The sequence below is a fragment of the Physella acuta genome, unplaced genomic scaffold (assembly GCF_028476545.2).
Source record: "Physella acuta isolate Inbredline_101_S28 unplaced genomic scaffold, ASM2847654v3 ptg000543l, whole genome shotgun sequence".
NCBI lineage: Eukaryota > Metazoa > Mollusca > Gastropoda > Physidae > Physella > Physella acuta.
The window spans coordinates 16,896-40,304 of NW_026732062.1; the positions used below are offsets into that span (position 1 = coordinate 16,896).

A 23,409-nucleotide genomic window follows, 5' to 3' on the forward strand; every position below is an offset into this window, starting at 1 on the left:
CAGGATATCTGGCCAGCAAGGATCCGACTACGTTTAAAATTAGTAACACAGTATGTGACACTGTTGGAAACTGCGTGGAAGTGGACCAAGAACGTTCATACAATCAGCTTACAGCAAAATGCCCTATATAAAGATTAAAGTCTCTAGATCAGGGAGCAAAATCTAGAGCTAGTACTACGATAATACGACTCTTATTTATAATTAATACTAATAGTAATAATAGTAAAAACAAAAAACAGTAGGCCTACGATACTACAGTATTTACTATTAAATAATAAAGATTAAAGTAAAACTCCTATAGAGTGCCTATTGTATTATTAATAATAATTAATTAGGCCTATTATTTTGAATTAAATACCCAAATTAGTATTAACATTTAGACTAGGATCTACAAGATTTTAAAACAACAACAAAAAAAAAAAATGGGCGCATTGTTTAGCTTTAGCAAAGACAATAATAGAAGAATACTTATTCAGGGTAAGTAAATCATTTTGTACTTTCTTAGAAAAATAAGCAAATCTTATTTAATCAATTTAACTGTAAAACTCCATATATTGTAACTTTCCTAAATTTTCACAAAATCTGGACACAACACTACGAATCTTTATTATATAGTATAGGCCTATATATAATATATACTATTGTTTTATAGCTATGTATTATTGTAAACTGCCAATGTTTTAAATAAAGCTCTAATATTACCAGGTCTGGACGCTGCAGGCAAGACTTCGCTGTTGTACAAGCTAAAGCTTGGAGAGGTTGTTACAACAATACCCACAATTGGTCAGTATTTTTTATGACAAGCTAAAAATTATTAAAAATTATTAATTTATAATCCTTATATATTACTTTTATTTTATCGAGGCCTAATGTTCCTAAAAAGTTTTAATTGAATATTTATTAAAAAAATTTATGGAATTTAAGAATCAGAAGTTTATAGTTTTTGTTATGCAATTTAAATTGTTACAATCAGCTGTTGGTGTTATTATTTTTATAACAATATCTCAATTTATCAGACAATTATTTTATCATCTAGGTTTTAATGTGGAGACACTCAACTGGAGAGGAGTTTCACTTGTAGCATGGGACCTGGGTGGCAGAGATAAAATAGTGTGTGATCAAATATTTTCTGTCCATTGCTTATCATAGTGAAGCGTTCACTGTAATCAACTTTTTTTTGGAAATTGAAAAAAAAAAGTTGTTTTCTTTGGCCAGAGAATCAATTTTTAATTAAAATAAAATTGTTGTCTTATTATAAGAATACATTCACTAATTTGCTATTAAGCTAAATGATAAAAATGTTGACATTTCACCCAACAGAAAACTAACCATACATTTACACTCCCTCATATAACCTTTGCTTTACCAACAATGGAACTTTATCTACATTTTTAAATTAATAGCTTATTAATGCTAATTTTAATGATCATTCAAAATAATTTTTGTTATAAACTTTTTATATTTTACATTTTAATTAAATGCTGTTAGTTGCAATACTTGTGTAAATTATTATTAAAAAAAACACATTGGTTAAACAAACTAAAAACATATTAAGTTTATTATCCGGAGCTTTTAACATTTTTTCAGCGTCCCCTCTATCGTCATTACTACGCCAACACAGATGCTGTCATCTACATGATTGACAGCAAGGACAGAGAAAGATTAGATGATGCTATAGACGAGCTAATGCAGAATGTCTTAACTGTAAGAAAAAAAATTTTTATATTGTGTGAATGAAAGTTTTTGTATTGTGTGGGGGGAAATGTTTTTTTTATGGGCGCTGAGATAAATACTTTGTCATTATTTTTAAAAAATCCTGAATTGCAGCAGCCAGATGATTTGAATGACACTGTGGTCATGGTTCTGGCCAACAAACAAGATCTACCCAATGCACTTTCCTCACAGGAAATTGAAGATCGGCTGAAGGAAAAATGTCCTCGTTGCAGACAGAGTAAGCTTTTATTTAATTGTCACTGAATAAGTCTAGGCTTTAGTTCAGGTGGTTTTGTTTTAGTTTGGGTGGTTTTGTTTTAGTTTGGGTGGTTTTGTTTTAGTTTGGGTGGTTTTGTTTTAGTTTGGGTGGTTTTGTTTTAGTTTTGTTAATTTTGTCGGGTATGAGTTGGCTATAGATATTTTTTTTTTTAACCTCTAAAGAATTTTTTTCCTGTTAACTACCATAAAGTAGATAATTAGCTATTGATTTTGCAAAAATGAAATAAATCATTTCCTTTAACACATTGGAACTGTAGGCTACTTATTATTTGTTTAATTTGTGAATGAGTTTGTTTTAAATGTACTTTTCAATTAGCTAAAAGAATAAAAATCAGGGACTGAGAAAAAAAATCTAGCCAAAACTTTTTACTTACTTTAACATTAAAAGTAGAACACTTGTTGTGTAATGTGTCATAGCTGTGTGACAGCTGTATATTTGCTGTGTGATAATTTTGTGACAGCTGTGTGATACATGGGGTCTTAAAGGCATTCTGATACACATCTGATACGCTGTTCCAACTGGTTACACAAAGTGTTTTATTTGCGTTTTTTGGAATACAATCAAGTCTCACAACATTTACTCTAGTCTTTTTTTTTCCAATACAAACAAATCAAATGAACCAAAGTCTATTTTTAAAAATGCCATATGCTGTGTTGTGAGTGACGATTGATTTGATATGTATAAATTAGTTTTAAAAGATTCATGGGTAACTTATTTACTTTATCGTTTTACTTCCAGCAATATTTGTGTTGCCGTGTTCAGTAACCACCAATGCTGGTGTACATGAAGCTTTTGATGAATTTGTTAAACAAATCAAATTAATGAAAGCTGGGAAGGCAGAGAGGAGTTTCATTGATGTGCACAAATCTATGGAGGAAGATAAAAACTGTTCAAAGGGAGGGAATTCATTAAATTCTATCTGGCCTGGTTATTTCAAGAGTTACCTTTCTTACTTCAAGCAGATTCTCTCCAGTGAGAAACAAAAAAATAATTCTGTAAAGATGAGTGCTGGCAGGTCAGCAGAACCAGTGGACACTGTGACGTCATCAAACACAGGAAATTCGCAGCAAATGGTCAGCACTGACACCCAGCTCACCAATGCCCAACAGGTAGGCCTACAACCTACTGACCAGTCTCAGCCTGTGTTAGACTCACACAATAAAAGAGCTGACCTACACAAGTTATCTGGTGACCTTAAGCTCACCAATTACGACCAGCTTGAACTCCATTCTACCAGGACCCTGAGCTAAGTCTCTAAGACCTTGACTGCCCACACAAGCACAGCCAACCTACTGCAACATTTCTTGGTTAAATTTACATTTGAAGCTCCTGTTTCACTGAAATCATTAGCAGTATAAAAACATACATAGGGTTTACATAGAACAAGTGAATAGTACACATAAAATTTAGGTCCAAAAGAAATGTAAACAATGTTTTTTGTATGGGACAGCATGACCTAGCGGTATACTTGCTAGACGTCTAACCTGAAAGTCTTGAGTTTGAATCCTGGTTCATCAATAGAATGTTCCTGAGTCCACACAACTCTGATGGGTACTTAACTCACATTAGGGAACATAAAGGCAGTTGGGCATAGTGCTGACTACACTATCCCTTTGTATGCCAAGGTCTATAAAACACATGAACTCTACTTCATCTGCTGATGTGAAAATGTTTTTTTTTGTATTTATGTATTTATATGTTTTGTATTATGTGTAATTTCAATAAGGATATTATATTAAAGTTTGATATGGGGTTGTATCAGTGCCATTTACCGTAATGTAAATTGTGATTTTTGCACAAATAATAATTTTAAAAATGTATTGTTTTTGTTGTTATTGCTGTTTTTATGCTGAGTGATTTAATGTGTGATAGTTTTGTAAATATTTTGCTAATATTTTTGAATATATTTATTGTTGGAAACTTTATTTCTAATAAAATAACAAAAATATTGTAGATGATGTTTTTTTTTAAATTATAAAGCACTAAATACATTTAGTTAATTATACATTAAGTATAATTCGGGAGTATCAGTAAATAAATACTGACTCTTTAACAAACCTGAGTGAAAAATTAATCAAAACAACAAAATGTTCTGAGACAGTGGAGTAGCAAGGTTGGGTGTCACCCGGTGCGGCACCTGAGGGTATCACCCCCTGTAAGAAATACTATATATATATATATAGGCCTATATATGTATATTTATATATATATATCAATATATATATATATATATATATGCCTATATATATATATGCCTATATATATATATATATATATATATATATATATATTCACTTTTTAGTATGTGTATAGGCATAGGCCTACGCATGTGTATATGTAGGCCTATTCAAATATATCTTTTTTTCTGCTGGATATATTTATTTTTTTACCCCCCCCCCTCACCCCATACATGGATTAACATATAGCTTACGATTCTCAACCGAACCGTTTTCCTCGGGCATTGCCCCCCCCCCCCCCACTTTTATGTCGTCGTCCCCCCTCCCCCCACCCCGTCAACAATGCATCGTATTTCTTCTTTTACATGCTTTTCATCAAAGATGTTTTTAAAAAATAAAAGGCAGAACGTCGTTTATAAAAAAAAACCATCTCCCACATCAATACTTCACACATCGTCACACAAAGAAAGAATCACGTGACCCCAGTGTGTGTGGTGTCTTTTACAATAACAAATCGACAGATTTATTCTACGATGTTACACATTGGTCATTAACAAACATTTAAAACAACTTTGTCCTAATTTTCGGGCATGTGAATAATTTTATTTAGTAATTATTTAATGTCTTAGGAAAAAAATAATTAAGAACATTGGGTTAAAACGTGGGATAAATAAACATCTGTTATGAGAAAGTGAGAAGTTTGGCATTAGCTTATGGTTTATAGACTCCAAAATTGTGCATACATATTTTATATATGTGACCTTCCCCGAGTCTATCCTGCCCGACAACGCCAATTGTAACGAGTTGAACCACTCATGCTACACAACATCGACTACAGTAGAAAGACTCGAAGATGCAGGTTCGCTATTGATCCTTTTATTACATGAATCAAGAAATGCTTCAATATAACACAATGAATCAACAGGAATGTTTCACAATAATAGTCTGAATCAACTGACCCCTAACAGTCCTCACTAGGCTTCATATAACTGAATCCACATGTCTATTGTCCTTCTTAACACAATGTAACCAACTTGATATGTCACACAGACTGACTGATCTAAAGCGAGCGATGAAGAGGGAAGAGAACGAGTTCAGCCGTCCCCTCCTATTTATCCCTTGTATTCGTACTTGTCTTTGTACTTGTATTCCTCCGTAATCGATACTTGTACTCGATGTCTCCGACCACTAGTTGCGCAGTTCTAACGTACAGTCCGTGTAATAAACATCTGCATCCTATCAATCAAAGTTGACAGGCCGTCTGAATCCCCTCGTACCGTTTCCCAAAATAGCACGCGTTGGCTTTGAGATTGTTATCAGCCCGATCCAATAAGCCACCTGCTATCGGTTGCATCAGACTGTAATACTGCGTCTCGGCTTATCGTTCGTTATCAAATTTGTAACTAGTAGCTAGGCCTACCCTAGTTACATCCACCCCTGCCTTTTTTGTGTGTTTTCAACCACAAACAACGCCTGGCAGGTGCACTCCTCCAAAGTCAATCGCACAATCGTAAAAAAAATTTTTTATTGTTCCACTCACTGTCCACGGCGTCCCATTCATATACGATTGACAGTTATACCCATTTCACATATCAACTGTGTCTACCTCATCTTCCTGAGACACAAAACAGTTCTAGAATTCACATCCACCCTTTTCGTTTGGTGCCTTCACCAGTTCACTTTTATAGCCCTTTGAACCGTCTGTTCTCATACCAGCGCGACCATGAAAGACTTGATGGTTGCTGACAAAAAATTTCGTCTTCCTTCTGTTCCTCAAACTTCTCCGCGGACCACTTATCTGATGGTCTACTGTCTCTCTGCTTCTGGAAGGAACGGGATCCTCTTTGTTGCCGTTATCCTCCACTTGTGTATCGCGGTTGTTCTGTTGATGGTGATATGGTTCCGGGATGGGTATGTGAATTTCCGTTATAGTTTCCGGTTCCCTAATTGTCTTAGATTTCCTTGTGTGTAACTGCTCTTCTTGCCTATTCCAATATTTCTTTAATTGAGCAATATTCGCCCACCGATCCGGTTTGGCGTGATCGATGGGTCTTATCTTAAAGGGGCCACCTGCTACTTTAGGCATCTCCACGACTTGCCATATCTCCTGTCCCCAGAGATCGTGGATTTTGTTTCTGCCTAACGGGTGGCTACGCAGTAATACCCTGTCATTCAGTTTGAGTGGCGGGTCCTTTGTCTGTACCGGCGGTTCCCTTCGCCGTGCTTCATGTTCTAGTCTTTCCTGTACTACCCTGTACATTTCTCTAATTCGTCTCATATGTTCATTCACATATTCCAGTGCAGTGTATGAGCCAGTCATACTCTCCCTTTTTCCTAGGAACAAATCAAGAGGGAGTCGAGCCTCTCGTCCGAACAGCAACATGTATGGCGAAAAGCCGGTTGTGGCATGGGGTGTGCAGTTGTATAGATATACCAACTCTGGGAGAAAATCAGGCCAACGTTTTTTCTGTTCAGGTTCTAGCGTACGCAGCAAATCATGCATGCTGCGGTTGAACCGTTCACACTGTCCGTTTCCTTTCGGATTAAATGTGGTTGTTCTAGATTTGTTGATCCCGTAGTGGCTGCACAGTTGGTTAATTACTTCTGACTCGAAAGCCCTTCCTTGGTCAGAGTGTAATTGTCTTGGTATGCCATATTTGATGAACCAATGTTCTATTAAGACCTTTGCCACTGTTTTGGCAGTCTGATCTCGCGTGGGCACCGCCACCGTCCATTTGGTGAATACATCAGTCATTACCAACACATGTTCCGTCCCATCCGATGATTGCTCCAACGACGTAAAGTCCATAGCCACAATCTCTAGTGGTTTTGTCGCTAGTAGGTGTCCTGATGGCTGTCTCATTTTGACAACTGGCATTTTCGCATGCTGACACCTCACACAAGCCTCACAATGGCGTTTGACCTCCATTTCCATATTGGGCCAGTAACACCTCCGTCGTAATATTTTGTGCGTCCTGTCCTGACCCTGGTGTCCTGCCCTGTCATGTGCCAACCTTAGCACTTCTTCTCGTAATTGTCCAGGCACCACCACCTGGTGTATTGTCCCATCAATTTGGTCATGAATTCTCCGCATGAGAACACCATCCTCTATACTGAGACGGTCCCACTGACTCAGTATTTTCTTTGTTTCTCGACCAAATTGTTCTCTTTCCCTTCTTCCTGGGAATTTTTGTTCCTGGACGTATTTCAATAGCGGTTGTAAGCCACTATCCGTTCTCTGGGCATCTCTTATCTTTTTGTGATTAAGGCAATTAAAATCACTACTGTCCATATGTTCGGGCTCTGTGGATATGTGCTCCACCCCGGTCTGCCCGTTTTGCATCACTTGTACCCCATGAGGGATATCTGTTGACGCTCTGACCTCACATATTCCTGTCAGCGTTTCTTCCTCATCACCCGGTCTCTCGTAAGGATTCCTTGATAAGGCGTCCGCATTGCCATTGGACCGCCCCGGGCGATATTTTATCTCCAGGTCAAAGAGTGCCAATTCTGCTGCCCATCGCTGTTCGATGGATCCCAACTTTGCTGTCTTTAGGTGACTCAAGGGGTTATTGTCAGTGTATACCACACATTTAGCACCTAATAGATAGTCCCTGAATTTCTCAGTCACAGCCCATTTTAATGTCAAAAGTTCTAGTTTCATGGCGCTGTAATTTGTCATGTTCCTCTCTGATCCCTTCAGAGCTCGACTGGCATACGCAATAACCCTGAAACCTTGCTTTTGTTGTTGTGATAGCACAGCTCCCAGACCTTTAGAGCTGGCGTCGATTTCTAACCGAAATGGTTTGTCAAAGTCCGCGTATCCCAATATCGGCGCCTCTGTCAAAGCCTTTTTCAAGAGCTTAAACGAGTTCAGGCATTCATCAGTCCATAATTCACCTATCAGTTGTGTTTTACCTTTCTTTTTCTCCTTACTGTGTTTCTTTGTCATTTTGTTTACCAAGTCATGCAATGGTGCGGCAATTTTTGCAAAACCAGGCACAAATTTTCTATAATAGGAAGCAAAGCCCAAGAATGATCTGACCTCTACTGTAGTTGTTGGCTGTTTCCATTCTTTAACAGCTGCAATTTTATCTGGGTCAGTGGCGATGCCATCCGACGAAATCACATAACCCAAAAAATGTACCGATTTCAGACCAAAGCAGCATTTGTCTGGGTTCAGCTTTACTCCTATCTCCCTAAGACGGAGAAACACTTGTTCTAATCTTTTTAGATGGTCCTCCCAAGTTTTTGAGTAAACTAGAATATCATCCAAATACACCAACATTATTTGAAATAGAAAGTCACTCATAGCACTCTGCATTACTCGCTGGAATGTAGCAGGTGCATTAGTTAGACCAAACGGCATACGGGTCCACTCGTACAGTCCCAGTGGAGAGATAAATGCCGTCTTATGTTGATCGTTGGGGTGCATGGCCACTTGGTGGTAGCCGCTAGCCAAATCCAAGGTAGAAAAAAATCTTGCTCCCCCCAACGCATCAAGACATTCATCAATACGAGGCAAGGGGAATGCATCCCTTCTTGTGATATTGTTCAATTTCCGGTAATCACAACACAGTCTTATCTCCCCTGACTTCTTTTTTACCACTACTATCGGTGCCGCATACGGGCTTGTACTGGTTGTAATAATTCCCTTTTTCCCACGTTTTCTTTAACTTGCTTTCTCTGTTTGTGTGTTTGTTTGTCTTTCCAATCAAATCTTGCGATCGAAATTTCTGGCACTTCCCAGTTAGCTAGCGCGCTGAAATTTTCAGGGAAGCTTTCTTTTGGATGACCATTGAATATTCAATTGTTATTATTACTAAATTGATCAATGGAAACATTTTATTGAGCATTTTAGACCGCTATATAATCTATATATATAATTCTCCTCTGCTAGCCATTAGAAAAAAAACCAGCGACGCGTACCTCGCGCGCAGTGAAGCGAACGATCACATGTCGCCACAGGCTTAGGGGCAGAGAATTTAGCTTGAACCGAGTTTAAACTTACAGGAGGTAGGCCAGTTTGGGGGAGACGATATGGTCGAGTGGTTGGGCACACGATTGCTATCCCACTCGACACGGGTTCAAATCTATGTGTTCTAGTCAGTAACGTATTCAAACAACGTGTTTTTTACGAGTTGTCTTTTTACGAGTTGTCTTTTTACGAGTTGTCTTTTTACGAGTTGTCTTTTTACGAGTTGTCTTCGTTTACCCAAAAAAAAATCGAAAAGATAAAATCGATAGCAAGATTTACATGCAAACAAACAGACAAACACTAAAAAGTAGAAAATAATAATCATTAAAAAAGTTTTAAAAAACCCACGTTTTCTGATTGAACTAAAAAGTAGAAAATAAATACTATACATCACAATAATGCAAGCGATCACTCTACTATAAGCGATGAAAAACGTGGGGCGCCGTGATTTTCTTACAGTTTCTAATACTGTTGACTCTCTACAAGCTCCCTAATAAAAGTCAATAGTATTATCTAATCAATAGTAATATAACTTTTACTTCGCCGCCCCACGTTTTTCATCGCTTATAGTAGAGTGATCGCTTGCATTATTGTGATGTATAGTATTTATTTTCTACTTTTTAGTTCAATCAGAAAACGTGGGTTTTTTAAAACTTTTTTAATGATTATTTTTAGTAGATCATTCAGGTGTGCTTTCACCGCCGAGTAGTGACTCGGTGGTAATCTTCGGTAGGGTTGCGCCACCGGCTTGTCTTGTAGTAAGGGTATCTGGTGTTTGATTACTTCCGTGTACCCCAAATCACCCTCATACGAGGCAAATATATCACTGTATTTATTCAGCAATTCATTTAGTTTTGGGTCCTCAGTTTCCGGGAATGTATATGATCGGCCATCCTCATTCTTCACCTCGGCCGTCACATTGACCGACCTAATTGTTACTTCATTACTGCTGGTATTGCTCAGTTCGATGCACTGTGCCGACCTTAGTACCTCGACGTTCTGTGGTACTCCTACCAGAGTATTAGGCGGTATAAAAATTTCCTCATCCAAAACATTTGCTACCAACCCTTGAACTAGTCCGTTTTCCGCTGATGTGTATGTCCGCAGTAACACGACGCCTGCCCTCAGTGCGGCGCCACATGGTTCTATCATCACATCACCATTCACGCTTCTATCACCAATTTGTAATGTGATTGCCTTGACCGTGTTTGCCGGGACTGCTGTCCTTCCTCTGGTCTTGGCAAACCTGGCCAACCTGGATCCCCGACCTGGTGTGGTCGATCCGACAATATTTGTAAGAAATTCTGGCAACTGGCCAAGAATATTCATGCCCAATAGGCAAGGTATATTTGACACATTTGTCTCTAGGTTGTGTTTCGTAACGAACACCCCAACCTGCTTCAACGTATGTCCTGCCACCACGACATCCGCCAGAAAATAACCACAGTATGGAATGGTTAGTCCATTAGCTGCCGTCAGGCGCATGCATGTGTCAGACCTCAACCTATGGTCTTTTCCTTTCATCCATCTGGTGTAAAAATTTTCCGTGATTGTCGTCACCTGGGAGCCTGTATCCACAATTGCCTTCACCGCGATGTCCCCAATCGTAATCACCATTTCGGGACAGACTCCCATCATTTTGCTTCTTGGGCCATAACCTCGCCCCTCTGTAGCCTGGCCCTGCCTTACAGAGGACGACCGTTTCCCTGGCAGTACCGTGCCATATGTCCGGGTTGTGAACAGGACAAACAAATTGGTCGACCGTCGGCCGTCCATTGGAGTGATGGCTTGGCAGGACGCGGCCGTCCAACCCGTCCCTGTTTTGTCCCGTTCTTTTCCTGATTCTCAGCTGTTGACCTGCTTTCTAACCTCTCCAAACGTTGGTCAACCTTATCTAGGTGGGCCAACAGTTGAGCCATCATGGTCTCCATCGTGTCGGCCCCTGTGGGTGGGGATTGTCTCTGTTCAGGCACAGAGACTTTGTCCACCGAACAGTTCGATTGGTCCTCATCCTCGGACCTGCGGATCGCTGAGTTCCTGACCTGAAGGAAGGTCAACTGCGGGTCTTTGTGGACCTCCTCTTTCAACTCTCTTCTTAGGATCGGGGTTGCCAGCCCCTCGATGAAATGGTCCCTCAGTAGGCGCACATCAATGTCAGGTGTTTTGACCTTTACCGAATCAAAGGCCCTGTTCATCCGGTGTGAGTACTCCATCACACTCTCCGCCATTCTCTGCCTTAAGCCTACGAACCCTGCTAGCAGTTGCGATCCCGACCGTCTCTCCCCAAAGGTCTCCATAATCAGATCCAGCACCTTATCTGGATCTGATTGGATGGTTTTATCGTGGCATTTGACCTCTGCCCTAACCGTCTCTCCTATACTGCCCATCAGCAGTCTTAATCTTTCCTCTGGTGACATGCCTCTCGAGGCCCAGGCCGCTTTGACCTCTTCACTGAACCTGTTGGTTAAAGTTGGATCACCGTCCCCGTAAAATTTGTTAATGTGGGACTCTCTGGGTAGGACCACTATATGGGTCTGCTTCTCGTCCAGAGTAGACATTTTATTGCGTAAGTAAAACAAAAGAGTTCTTTCTTACCGTGTGTGTATGAAAAAATTTTCCTCGATTTTCACAGTTCCTGAATGTCCGAATTCACATACACACAAAACACAGTTATGCACAAGGTTGACTATGGGTGCCTCAAACGGCAAGTCTAGTTGAATTCATCCTGTTCGCAGCGCCAATTGTGACCTTCCCCGAGTCTATCCTGCCCGACAACGCCAATTGTAACGAGTTGAACCACTCATGCTACACAACATCGACTACAGTAGAAAGACTCGAAGATGCAGGTTCGCTATTGATCCTTTTATTACATGAATCAAGAAATGCTTCAATATAACACAATGAATCAACAGGAATGTTTCACAATAATAGTCTGAATCAACTGACCCCTAACAGTCCTCACTAGGCTTCATATAACTGAATCCACATGTCTATTGTCCTTCTTAACACAATGTAACCAACTTGATATGTCACACAGACTGACTGATCTAAAGCGAGCGATGAAGAGGGAAGAGAACGAGTTCAGCCGTCCCCTCCTATTTATCCCTTGTATTCGTACTTGTCTTTGTACTTGTATTCCTCCGTAATCGATACTTGTACTCGATGTCTCCGACCACTAGTTGCGCAGTTCTAACGTACAGTCCGTGTAATAAACATCTGCATCCTATCAATCAAAGTTGACAGGCCGTCTGAATCCCCTCGTACCGTTTCCCAAAATAGCACGCGTTGGCTTTGAGATTGTTATCAGCCCGATCCAATAAGCCACCTGCTATCGGTTGCATCAGACTGTAATACTGCGTCTCGGCTTATCGTTCGTTATCAAATTTGTAACTAGTAGCTAGGCCTACCCTAGTTACATATATATATATATATATATATATATATATATATATATATATATATATATATATATATATATATATATATATATATATATATATATATATATATATATATATAGGCTTTTTATATAATGGAAAAAGCAAGCCCGCGCGGATGGTTGGCACTAGGCCCCGCGTAGCACACATTCTGTGAGTTCAATGCTTATAGCATCTGACTTTACGACACCTGACTTTACAACACTTGACTTTACAACATCTGACTTTACGACACCTGACTTAACTGCTTAGGAAACTTGTCCATGACTTCATTTAATTTATCCAAAATTTTAAAGACATAGATAGATGACCCTTAAATTAAAACATACTATATTTTATAACAGATAAACTAATATAAAAATGAGGCCTGTCGAACAAGAGATGCATACGTTGTATTACATAAGAGTGTTGGATAAGCTAACTGTAAAGAATGTTGATGAAGGGGTCCCACTGGCAGGTGTCATATTCAATGAGACCGCTTTGCCGGGAGACTTAGTCTCTACAGAAACGTTATTGTCAGTGGTCCTTTTGTCTGGAGCCAAATTGACAGGAGCCTATTTGTCGTGAGCCAAAATGACGCTAGCCTATTTGTCGGAAGTCGTAATGATCACGGGGGGCCGTTTTGTGGAAAAAACTAAATGCCGGGAGCCTATATGTCGGGAGCCAAAATGACGGGAGCCTATTTGTCAGGAGCCTTATTAACTGGAGCCCTTTTGTCGGGAGCCTATATAACGGGAGCCTAAATGACGGGAGCTGTGATGGATTGACAATAGAAGCATGTGGTTGTATATAAACGTTTATTGGGTCTAACTACATGGTGATAACCAGAGAGGACGGAAATGACGAGAGACAACTATTTATATATATGTAAGGGACATCATTCAAGATAACAATATAAATATAATACTAATACAGAAGAGTGAGTTCCCTTGACCTCACAATTAATCTCAATCTATTACATCCCTTTACCCTTAGAACACAATAACACATCTCTCAATAGAACAATTGATAGTATCCTAAAATCACCAATTATATTGTAACATGAACACTATGGTAGATTACATCCTTACAAACAATGCACAATATGCTACAACATAATCAAGATACAAAACAATGATGTCAAAGTCCTTTTGACCTTTAAAATCATAGGTCTAACTTATTTGGGACTTTGATTGTCCTGTTTGACCTTCTCAGTAGCTTTTGATTTGGTGACTCAATATTCTGACCATTTGGATTCTCTATCTCAGGAGGTCTAGGATTTAAATCATTAACTCCAGAATTTACATTTTCTGACTCCAGACAACTTGGTTCACTCATATCAACAGAACTTTGTTGTGGAACAAACTGAGTTGGTGTGAACTGTTCAGATTTGGTGGGATTGACAGATTCACACTTATTATCTGCACAAGTTATTTTTAACTGGTCTGCATGTCTACGGACAATAAGTCCATCATTTGTTTTTACTTTATAAGACACAGGTCCTGTACATTGAACAATTTGACCTGGTATCCATTTTTCCCTTCTCCCATAATTTCTCAGATACACGTTATCATTAACTGCAAATTCTCTTTCAATGGATGATTTGTCATGATTTACTTTTTGTGTATGTTGATGTTGGGAAACAGACCTTTGAACAGTTGGATGTAGTAGGTCAAGATGGGTTTTAATTTTCCTACCACATAGCAATTCACATGGTGCAACATCTGTTGTTATATGAGAAGTTGTGCGGTATTTGGCTAATAACCTGTTTACTCTTTCATTGTCACATTTAGCTTCTTCTGTTTGGTATTTACTTTTGATGTTACCCTTTTAGTTTCTGTAAGTGCTAATAATGTTAGCAAAGTTGTTTGATGATCACATTCCTTCTTACTAATGTATTCTCTTTAAAACATTTGAAATTGCCATATCACCATAATCATTTATTAAGTTACAAATACTTTGTTTAGGCAACTCTGACTGATAATGGACTGCATCTTCTCCATCTTTTAGACTTATCTTCACAAAGGTTTTTATTTCTTATTTAATATGGCCTTAAGTCATCATTCACAGACTCTTCAGGCCAACCATTCTTACAGTACTCATATACTTTTATTAAGCACTCATCTTTTTGTGTTTCTCTTTTAATATCATTCACATTTATATTGGAGTTATCCATGATAGTGAAGAGAACAAATACATCTTCTGGTACATAGCTCAGGCTTTGGTTTTTTAAAGGTAATCTACTAAGACTATCTGCACTATTCTCAGATCCAGGTTTGTATTTCAATTCATAATTGTATGCAGTTAGTGTGATGGCCCATCTTTGAATTCTTGGTGGGGCATGCTCAGGTAGGGTTTTGTTTTCTCCAAATAAACCTAGCAATGGTTTATGATCTGTAAAGATGGTGAACTTCCTACCAAACAGAAACTTGTGAAATTTCTTAACACCAAAAATGATGCCTAAGCCTTCCCTATCTAACTGAGAATAATTTTTCTCAGCCTGGTTCAAAGATCTACTGGCAAAAGCAATGGGTCTGTCACCCTTCTCATCCATGTGGGACAAGACTGCTCCTACACCATCTGGTGAAGCATCACATGTTAATATAAGTCTTTTCCCTGGGTCATAGTGAGTTAGTAAGGTGTCAGAAGACAAAGCTTCTTTTGCTGTATTAAAAGCAGTATCTTGTTGTTTACCCCAGTGCCAAGTTGCATTTTTCTGTAGCAGCTTGTACAGTGGTGATAGTTTACCAGACAGATTCCCTATGAACTTTGCATAGTAATTTATCAAGCCCAAAAAAGCTCTTAGTTGTTGGGTATTTTCAGGTTTGGGTGCTTCTTTAATGGCTTTTGTTTTCTCAGGTTGAGGTCTGATGCCTTGCTTGCTTAATATATAACCAAGAAAACTAATTTCTGTCAGCATGAATTGACATTTATCTTTGTTTATCTTTAAACCTTTTTCACCAACAATTTTCAATACTTTATCAAGTGTTTTAAGATGTTCAGTGTCATTCTTACCAGTTATGTACACATTGTCAAAGTACACACAAACATTTGGAATATCCTTAAAAATACTGTCCATGACAGCTTGGAAAATTCCAGGGCTGGATGATATGCCAAAACATAGTCTTTCATATTGGTAGAGTCCTTTATGTGTGTTTATTGTCGTATAGACTTTTGAATCTGGATGCAGTTCTAGTTGAGTGTAAGCATGACTAAAGTCTAATTCAGTGAATTTGTCTCCTCCTGCCAAATTCAAAGAAATTTCCTCAATGTTAGGAATAGGGTACCTATTTAGCTCTATTTGCTTATTCAGTGTAGTTTTATAATCTCCACAAATTCTTATAGAACCATCCTTCTTTAACACTGGCACAATGGGCGTTGCCCAATCGGAATAGTCTACCTTCTTTATGATGCCATTAGATTCCAATCTACTTAGCTCATTTTCAATTTTATTCCTCATTGCATAAGGTGGAACTCTAGCTTTGCAGTATCTTGGATTTGTGTCTTTAATGCTTACCTTCACTGTTCTATCATTTAGTAAACCTGAATTGCCAAAAACACTTTTATTTTCAGATATAACTTTATCTAGTGAAGTAAGACTAGATTCTCTTACATTCTTCAATGAACATATACTCTCCCAATTTAACTTAAGATCACTTAACCAGTTCCTACCTAGTAATGGTGGTCCATTTCCTTCAACCACAAGAAGAGGAAGTTTAACACTTTGACCATTATAACTTACATGAACCATACACTCTCCTATTACCGGAACATTGTCACCAGTGTATGTTGTTAGACACTTGTGACATGGCTGTAGAGGCACTGATCCTCCTGTGACAGCGTCAAAATCTTTCTTTGTTATGACTGTTAGAGATGCTCCAGTGTCAAGTTGGAAGCTGATGCTCTTACCGTTGATATTAACTAGTACATTGATGGGAGCATGACTTTCTGATTTCACAGGGAACAGGTTGAACTCCGGCTGCAAATCAGTTTGAGCATTTTCACAGGTAGAGTGGTTCATTGGTTGGGTTAGGTAGTCTTGGTGAGAGTTAACATAGTGCTGCCTTTGGTTGCGGTACTGTCTTGACTGGCTAAATTTAGCAACAGACGAAGACTTTGCAAAGCAGGCCTTGGCAATGTGACCTTGCTTACTGCACTTATAACAAGTTGCTAACTTGAACTTGCACCGATGAGATGCATGGGGACCTTTGCATCGATGACATTTTTGATAATTATTACTAGATTTAGATCTAGGATTTGAACGTGCAGGCTGTTTAGCATAAGTTGAAATGCTCTGATGGGGTTGGTGTTTGTTGACTAACCTGCTGTTTACTGCATGGATCTCTGAAGGTGCTAAAGATCTCGCCGCATCGGATGACTGCTGGAATGAAGTTGCAAGTTGTATTGCTTTTTCCAATGTTAGATCTGACTCGAGCAGCAACTTTCTTTGAATATCAGGGCTGTTTACACCTGTCACAAACTTTTCACATAGTCTGTCAGACAGCGTATCGCCGAATTCACAAAATTCACTTAAATGACGTAAGGCAGCAACATATTCTGATATCGACTCGTTTGGTTGACGAGTCCTACTGTCAAATCTAGCTCGACATAGAAACTTTGATGGGGTAGGCGCATGGTGGTCTGTTAGCAATTTGCTCAGCTCGTTAAAGCTCTTGGTAGTTAGACTAGCTGGTGCGCATAAGTCCTTTAGTAGCCTAAATTGTTGAGGCCCTATGACTGTTAACAAAACAGCTCTCTTTTTGGCTTCTATCGTCACGTCATTTGCTTCAAGGTAAAAGCTTAACCTATCTAGGTAATCTTGAATGATTTCATCATTCGAATCAAATTCTTTTATTTGGCCATACAGCGCCATTATTCTAGAAATACTTAGCTAATAAGCTCTAGCAAACCTCTTTTTTGCGTAAGTAGGTGCTCTTTCTAGTAGATTTTTATCCTCGTCGCCAGATATAATGGATTGACGACAGAAGCATGTGGTTGTATATAAACGTTTATTGGGTCTAACTACATGGTGATAACCAGAGAGGACGGAAATGACGAGAGACAACTATTTATATATATGTAAGGGACATCACTCAAGATAACAATATAAATATAATACTAATACAGAAGAGTGAGTTCCCTTGACCTCACAATTAATCTCAATCTATTACAGGAGCCTATTTATCGGGAGCCTTTATGACGGGGTCCATATGTCACTGGCCATTTTGACGGGGCTCTTATGTCGGGGCCGATTTGTCGGGGCCGATTTGTTGGGGTCGTCTTGACGGGGCCGTTTTGACGCCGCACGATAGACACTGATACACGCAACCGTGACCAGGTTTCCGAAGGGATTTTTCCAAAATTAAGAATAGCGCAATAATTATAAATAGCACTCGGGGGAATTTCTTGTTGATCTAAATCTAATGGAAAAAAAGAAGATAGGAAGGTGGCGCTGCGATCTATATCTATCTCGAAGGGGAAAAAACAGCCACTACCTTCTGATCACGGCAAAATATTTGATCTAGGGCTTATTCTATTATTATTAATAATAATTTATTAAGCCTATTATTTTGAATTAAATACCCAAATTACTAATTTGAAATTAGTATAAATGTTAAACGTTTAGACTAGGATCTACAAGATTATAAAACAACAACAAATAAAATGGGCGCATTGTTTAGCTTTAGCAAAGACCATGATAGAATAGTTATTGCGTGTAAGTAAAATGTAAATCATTTTCTACGTTCATAGCAAAACTTATCTAATCAATTTAACTGTAAAACTCGATCTACATGAAGCATAAACATGCATAATTAATAATATATTGTAAGTTTTCTAAAACTTTCACAAAATCTGGACACAAATCGGTATGACTAATAGGCTACATGCCTATACTATACAGTCCTATACTATAAAGTATATTTAGTATAAAGTTACAATAAAAGTACCATAAACTATTTTAAATGAAGGTCTAATAATAATATGATTAGGTCTGGATCCTTGGTGCAAGACTTCACAGTTGTTCAAACTAAAGCTTGGAGAGGTTGTTACAACAATACCCCCATTTGGTCAGTTTTTTTTATCATACATTATTAATTATTAATAATTATTTATTTAAAAACCTAGGCCTATATTGCCTATATATAATATATTTCTTTTATTTTAATATCTAGGCCTAATTTACTAAAACATTTTAATTAGGCCTATTTATAATTTATTTAGGCTATGGAGTTTAAAAAATCAATGTCTTTAAGCTATTATTATACAATTTAAATTTAAAAAAACAGCTGTTGGTGTTGCTAAAATTTTTATAGCAACATCTTATTCTTAATTTATCAATTATTTTATTATCTTTAGGTATCAATTTCCAGAAACTCGACTTGAATGAAGCATTTGACATTTGTGGCAGAGATAAAATGGTGTGTTTGATCAAATATTTTCTGTCTGTTGCTTATTATAGTTGGCCGTTAACTGTAATCAAATTTTTTTAAACTTGGAAATTAAAAAAAAAAAAGGTTGTTTTCTTTTGGACAAAGAATCAATTTATAATTAAAATAAAATTGTTGTTTTATAATAAGAATAAATTCCATTATTAGCAATTAAGCTATATGATAAAAATGTTGACTTTATGCCCAACACAAAAATGAACATACATTTACACTCCTTTTTATAACCTTTGCCTTACCAACCATAGAATATTATCTACATTTTTAAATTAATAGCTTATTGATGCTAATTTTAATGATCATTCAAAATAATTTTGGTTATAACATTTTTATTTATTACATTTTAATTAAGCCTAAATGCTGTTAGTTGCGATACTTGTGTAAATTATTATTAAAAAAAAACACATTGGTTAAACAAGCTAAAAACATATTGAGTTTATTATCCGGAGCTTTTAACATCATTTCAGCGTCCCCTCTCTCGTGATTTCTACGCTAACACAGATGGAGTTATCTACATGATTGACAGCAACAACAGAGAAAGATTAGACGATGCTATAGACGAGCTAATGCAGAAATTCTTAACTGTAAGTAAAAAACTGTCATTGTGTGCATAAAGTTTTTGTATTGTGTGAGAGAAACATTTTTTTTAAAATGGGAATATGAGCTGAGATAAATTATTTGTCGTTATGGTCTTGGTTAACCAAATTTTAAAAAAAATCTTGGATTGCAGCAGCCTTATGATTTGATTGACACTGTGGTCATGGTCCTGGCCAACAATCAAGATCTACCCAATGCACTTTCCTCACAGGAAATTGAAGATCGGCTGAAGGAAAAATGTCCTCGTTGCAGACAGAGTAAGCTTTTATCTAATTGTTATTCAATAAGTCTAGGCTTTAGTTTAGGTGGTTTTATTTTAGTTTGGGTGGTTTTGTTTTAGTTTGGGTGGTTTTGTTTTAGTTTGGGTGGTTTTGTTTTAGTTTGGGTGGTTTTGTTTTAGTTTGGGTGGTTTTGTTTTAGTTCAGGTAGTTTTGTTTTAGTTAAGTGGTTTTATTTTAGTTTGGTAAATTTTGTCAGGTATTAGCTGGCTATAGATTGTTTTTGTTGTTTTTAAGCTCTGTATGATTTTTTCCTGTTAGCTACCACCTAATAGATAATTAGCTATTGATTTGGCACAAATTAAATAATTCATTTCCTTTAACACTTTAAACTCTAGGCTACTTATTCTTTGTTAAACTTATAAATGTGTTTTTTATATACTTGCCTATTAGTTAAAAGAATAAAAATCTAGGGTTGAGAAGAAAATCTGGCCAAAACATTTATACAACACGCATTGTGTAATATGTGATAGTTGTGTGATAACTTTGTGACAGCTGTGTGATACACATCTGATACGCTGTTCCAACTGGTACATTAAGTGTTTCATTTGCATTTTTTGGAATGCATTCAAGTCTCACAACATTTACTCTAGTCTTTTTTTTCCAATACAAACAAATCAAAGGAACCAAAGTCTGATTAAAAAATGATAAGTTTAAATTAGTTTTGAAAGTTTCATGGGTAACTTATTTACTTTATCGTTTTACTTCCAGCAATATTTGTGTTGCCGTGTTCAGTAACCACAAAAGTTGGTGTGCATGAAGCTTTTGATGAATTTGTTAAACAAATCAAATTAATGAAAGCTGGGAAGGCAGAGAGGAGTTACATTAATGTGCACAAATCTATGGAGGAAGATAAAAACTGTTCAAAGGGAAGGAATTCATTAAATTCTATCTGGCCTGGTTATTTTAAGAGTTATCTTTCTTACTTCAAGCAGATTCTCTCCAATAAGAAACAAAAAAATAATTCTGTAAAGATGAGTGCTGGCAGGTCAGCAGAACCAGTGGACACTGTGACGTCATCAAACGCAGGAGATTCACAGCAAATGGTCAGCACTGACAGTCAGCAGACCAATGCTCAACACAAGTTGGACAAGTGCTGACCTACACAAGTTATCTGGTGACCTTAAGCTCACCAGTTATGTCCGGCTTGAACTCTATTCTACCAGTACTTCTGAGCTAAGACCTAGACCACCCACACAAGCACAGCCAACCTACTGCAACATTTCTTGGTGAAATGTACATTTGAAGCTCCTGTTCCACTCAAATCATTAGCAGTATAAAAACATCCATAGGGTGTACATAGAACATGTGAATAGAACAAAAGGGTCCAAAAGAAATGTAAACAATTTTTTTTTGTATGGGAGAGTGTGGCCTAGCGGTATACTTGCTAGACTTCTAACATGTAAGTCTCTAGTTTGAATCCTGGTTCGTCAATATCGTTACGATCCCTAGGGATCTTTAACCTTGTTTGGCCCCATCGACGGGGAAGTGACCTGATGCTCATAAACTAAGATGACCAGCGCTTGAATAGCCGGCCAGGTAATTAAAATGAAATGCGAAGGCATGGTCACGGACTGGCCAGTATAGGCCGTGAGAATCCGGAGGTCTGGCCGACCACACCGCGGATTGGAATCCACGCTGTGAGCGGTGCAGAATTGGAGTCTGAGGGACTGTGATAGTAACATGGCCAACAGCCCATAAATTACCTTGTGACGCCACGGGCTGACCGTTGATGCTTGACCTAGGCTAGTGACAGTCCGTGGTTTCTGGCTGGAAAACCCATGGCCGGAGATGACCCTGGGGTAGACCCCACACCTGCCTGGGCGGTTGTTCTGACTGTAGAACACGGGGGACACCGATATTTTAGGGGAGACAGGCACACACACACAGACAGACAGACACTCGGATGGTTAGGGTGAGAATACTAGTGGGATGTCCCTGTGAGCTGGTGGCAAGCCACGAGATGTCTGTACTGTTGTAGACCTAGGCTAGGATAGACCGTTAGGGACAGAGTAGATTAGTCCCACTAAGGACTTTAGTTGTTGTAGATAGTTGTATATCTTATTGTGTTCCATGTGGTGGCGGGTTAACGTTAGTTAGTGTATCTTTATTGTGGCAATAAACAGAAAAGATTGATATTGGTATTCTTGTTTACGATTCCCTGACTAGTTCAAAAAGATTAGAGAAGAGGGTCGTAACAATAGAAGTTCCTGAGTCCACACAGCTCTGATGAGAACCAAACTCACATTAGGGAAAATAAAGGCAGCAGGGCAAAGTGCTGACTACACTATCCCTTCATACGCAGAGGTCTATGAAACACATGAACTCTACTTCATCTGCTGATGTGATGATATTTTTTGTATTTATGTATTCGTATTTTTTGTATTATGTGTACTTTCAATGAGGATATTATGTTCCATTTTAATATGAGGTTGTATCAGTGCCATTTACCGTAATGTTATTTTGAATTTATTATTCTTTACTAATGGTAAAGAAATTATGATAAATTTTAAGACAGTGTGCTGATCGTGATTTTTGCACAAATAATAATTTTAAAAATGTAGGCTATTGTTTTTGTTTTTATGCTGAGTGATTTAATTTGTGATTGTTTTGTAAATATATTGCTCATATACATTTTTATACATATATTTATTTTTGGAAACTTTATTTCTAATAAAATAACAAAAATATTATAGACGATGTTTTTTTTTTAAATTATAAAGCACTAAGTACATTTTGTTAATTATACATTAGGAATAATTTGGGAGTATCAGTAAATAAATTTTGCGTCATTAGCAAGTCTGAGTGAAAAGTTAATTAATTAAAACAGCCAAATGTTCTGAGAACAACTTACTCTTTATGCGTCTAACCTGAGCTTGTTGCCTACATTTTAGGCCAAATTAATTATTTATTTAACAGAAGTTTGCAGGGGAAGGAAGCAGTTTTATTTCACTTCATTAAAATACTATATATTTCACAGTAGCTTCCCTTTATGGTTACTACAACAAAATATCCGGCCAGCCTGTTATTTATATTGATCTAGATCTAGATTCTAGAGCTTTGGAGTCAGAACGTAGAAATCTAGATTTTAGATCTAATATAATATAATAATATCACGCTCGACTACTAGCCCGAAGTACCCGAGTTCGGATCTCGGTTGGGACTTGTGACTGTAGTGTAGGATGTCCCTGAGTCGTCCCCGCTCTGCTGGGTACCTGACTCACGTTATCTACCTACAATGACTTTATTTAGGTCTCTACACGGCATCACAAAAGCTTTTGCTAAATATATTTTTGTGGACAACAATGAATTAATGACGTTGATAACATTTCACCAATATTTCCATTAACGTAATTTTAAAAAAGTTATTTACATAAACAACAGTTAGTGTAGATTTAACAGTATATTGGTGTATGTTTTGAAACTACTTACTCTTTACCACAAAGCTTGTCATAAAAAATATTTACATGAGCCTAATGACACTATGTTCATAATAAGCATGGGAAATAAACAATTCATTGTTT

At 37.6% G+C, this 23,409-nt stretch overlaps 2 protein-coding genes across 2 annotated transcripts; both read left to right on the plus strand.

Annotated features, from left to right (window-relative positions):
* Window positions 1–253: 253 nt before the first annotated feature.
* Window positions 254–3,794, plus strand: LOC131945991 (ADP-ribosylation factor 3-like). Its single transcript, XM_059306623.1, has 6 exons — window positions 254–477; window positions 706–783; window positions 1,037–1,110; window positions 1,588–1,704; window positions 1,828–1,951; window positions 2,732–3,794. The coding sequence occupies exons 1-6, from the start codon at window positions 423–425 to the stop codon at window positions 3,241–3,243; spliced, it is 960 nt and encodes a 319-aa protein (XP_059162606.1). The 5' UTR covers window positions 254–422; the 3' UTR covers window positions 3,244–3,794.
* A 14,232-nt stretch (window positions 3,795–18,026) lies between these two features.
* Window positions 18,027–22,535, plus strand: LOC131945993 (ADP-ribosylation factor 1-like). Its single transcript, XM_059306626.1, has 6 exons — window positions 18,027–18,280; window positions 18,555–18,632; window positions 18,922–18,983; window positions 19,478–19,594; window positions 19,741–19,864; window positions 20,597–22,535. The coding sequence occupies exons 1-6, from the start codon at window positions 18,229–18,231 to the stop codon at window positions 20,983–20,985; spliced, it is 822 nt and encodes a 273-aa protein (XP_059162609.1). The 5' UTR covers window positions 18,027–18,228; the 3' UTR covers window positions 20,986–22,535.
* Window positions 22,536–23,409: the final 874 nt, after the last annotated feature.

Bases quoted from the DNA above. Each gene is read 5' to 3' on its own strand.
- LOC131945991 (XM_059306623.1), top strand. From the start codon at position 423: ATGGGCGCATTGTTTAGCTTTAGCAAAGACAATAATAGAAGAATACTT. The intron at 784-1,036 runs GTCAGTATTTTT...TTTATCATCTAG, and splicing joins TACAACAATACCCACAATTG to GTTTTAATGTGGAGACACTC. The intron at 1,952-2,731 runs GTAAGCTTTTAT...TTTTACTTCCAG, and splicing joins ATGTCCTCGTTGCAGACAGA to CAATATTTGTGTTGCCGTGT.
- LOC131945993 (XM_059306626.1), top strand. From the start codon at position 18,229: ATGGGCGCATTGTTTAGCTTTAGCAAAGACCATGATAGAATAGTTATT. The intron at 18,633-18,921 runs GTCAGTTTTTTT...TATTATCTTTAG, and splicing joins TACAACAATACCCCCATTTG to GTATCAATTTCCAGAAACTC. The intron at 19,595-19,740 runs GTAAGTAAAAAA...CTTGGATTGCAG, and splicing joins TAATGCAGAAATTCTTAACT to CAGCCTTATGATTTGATTGA.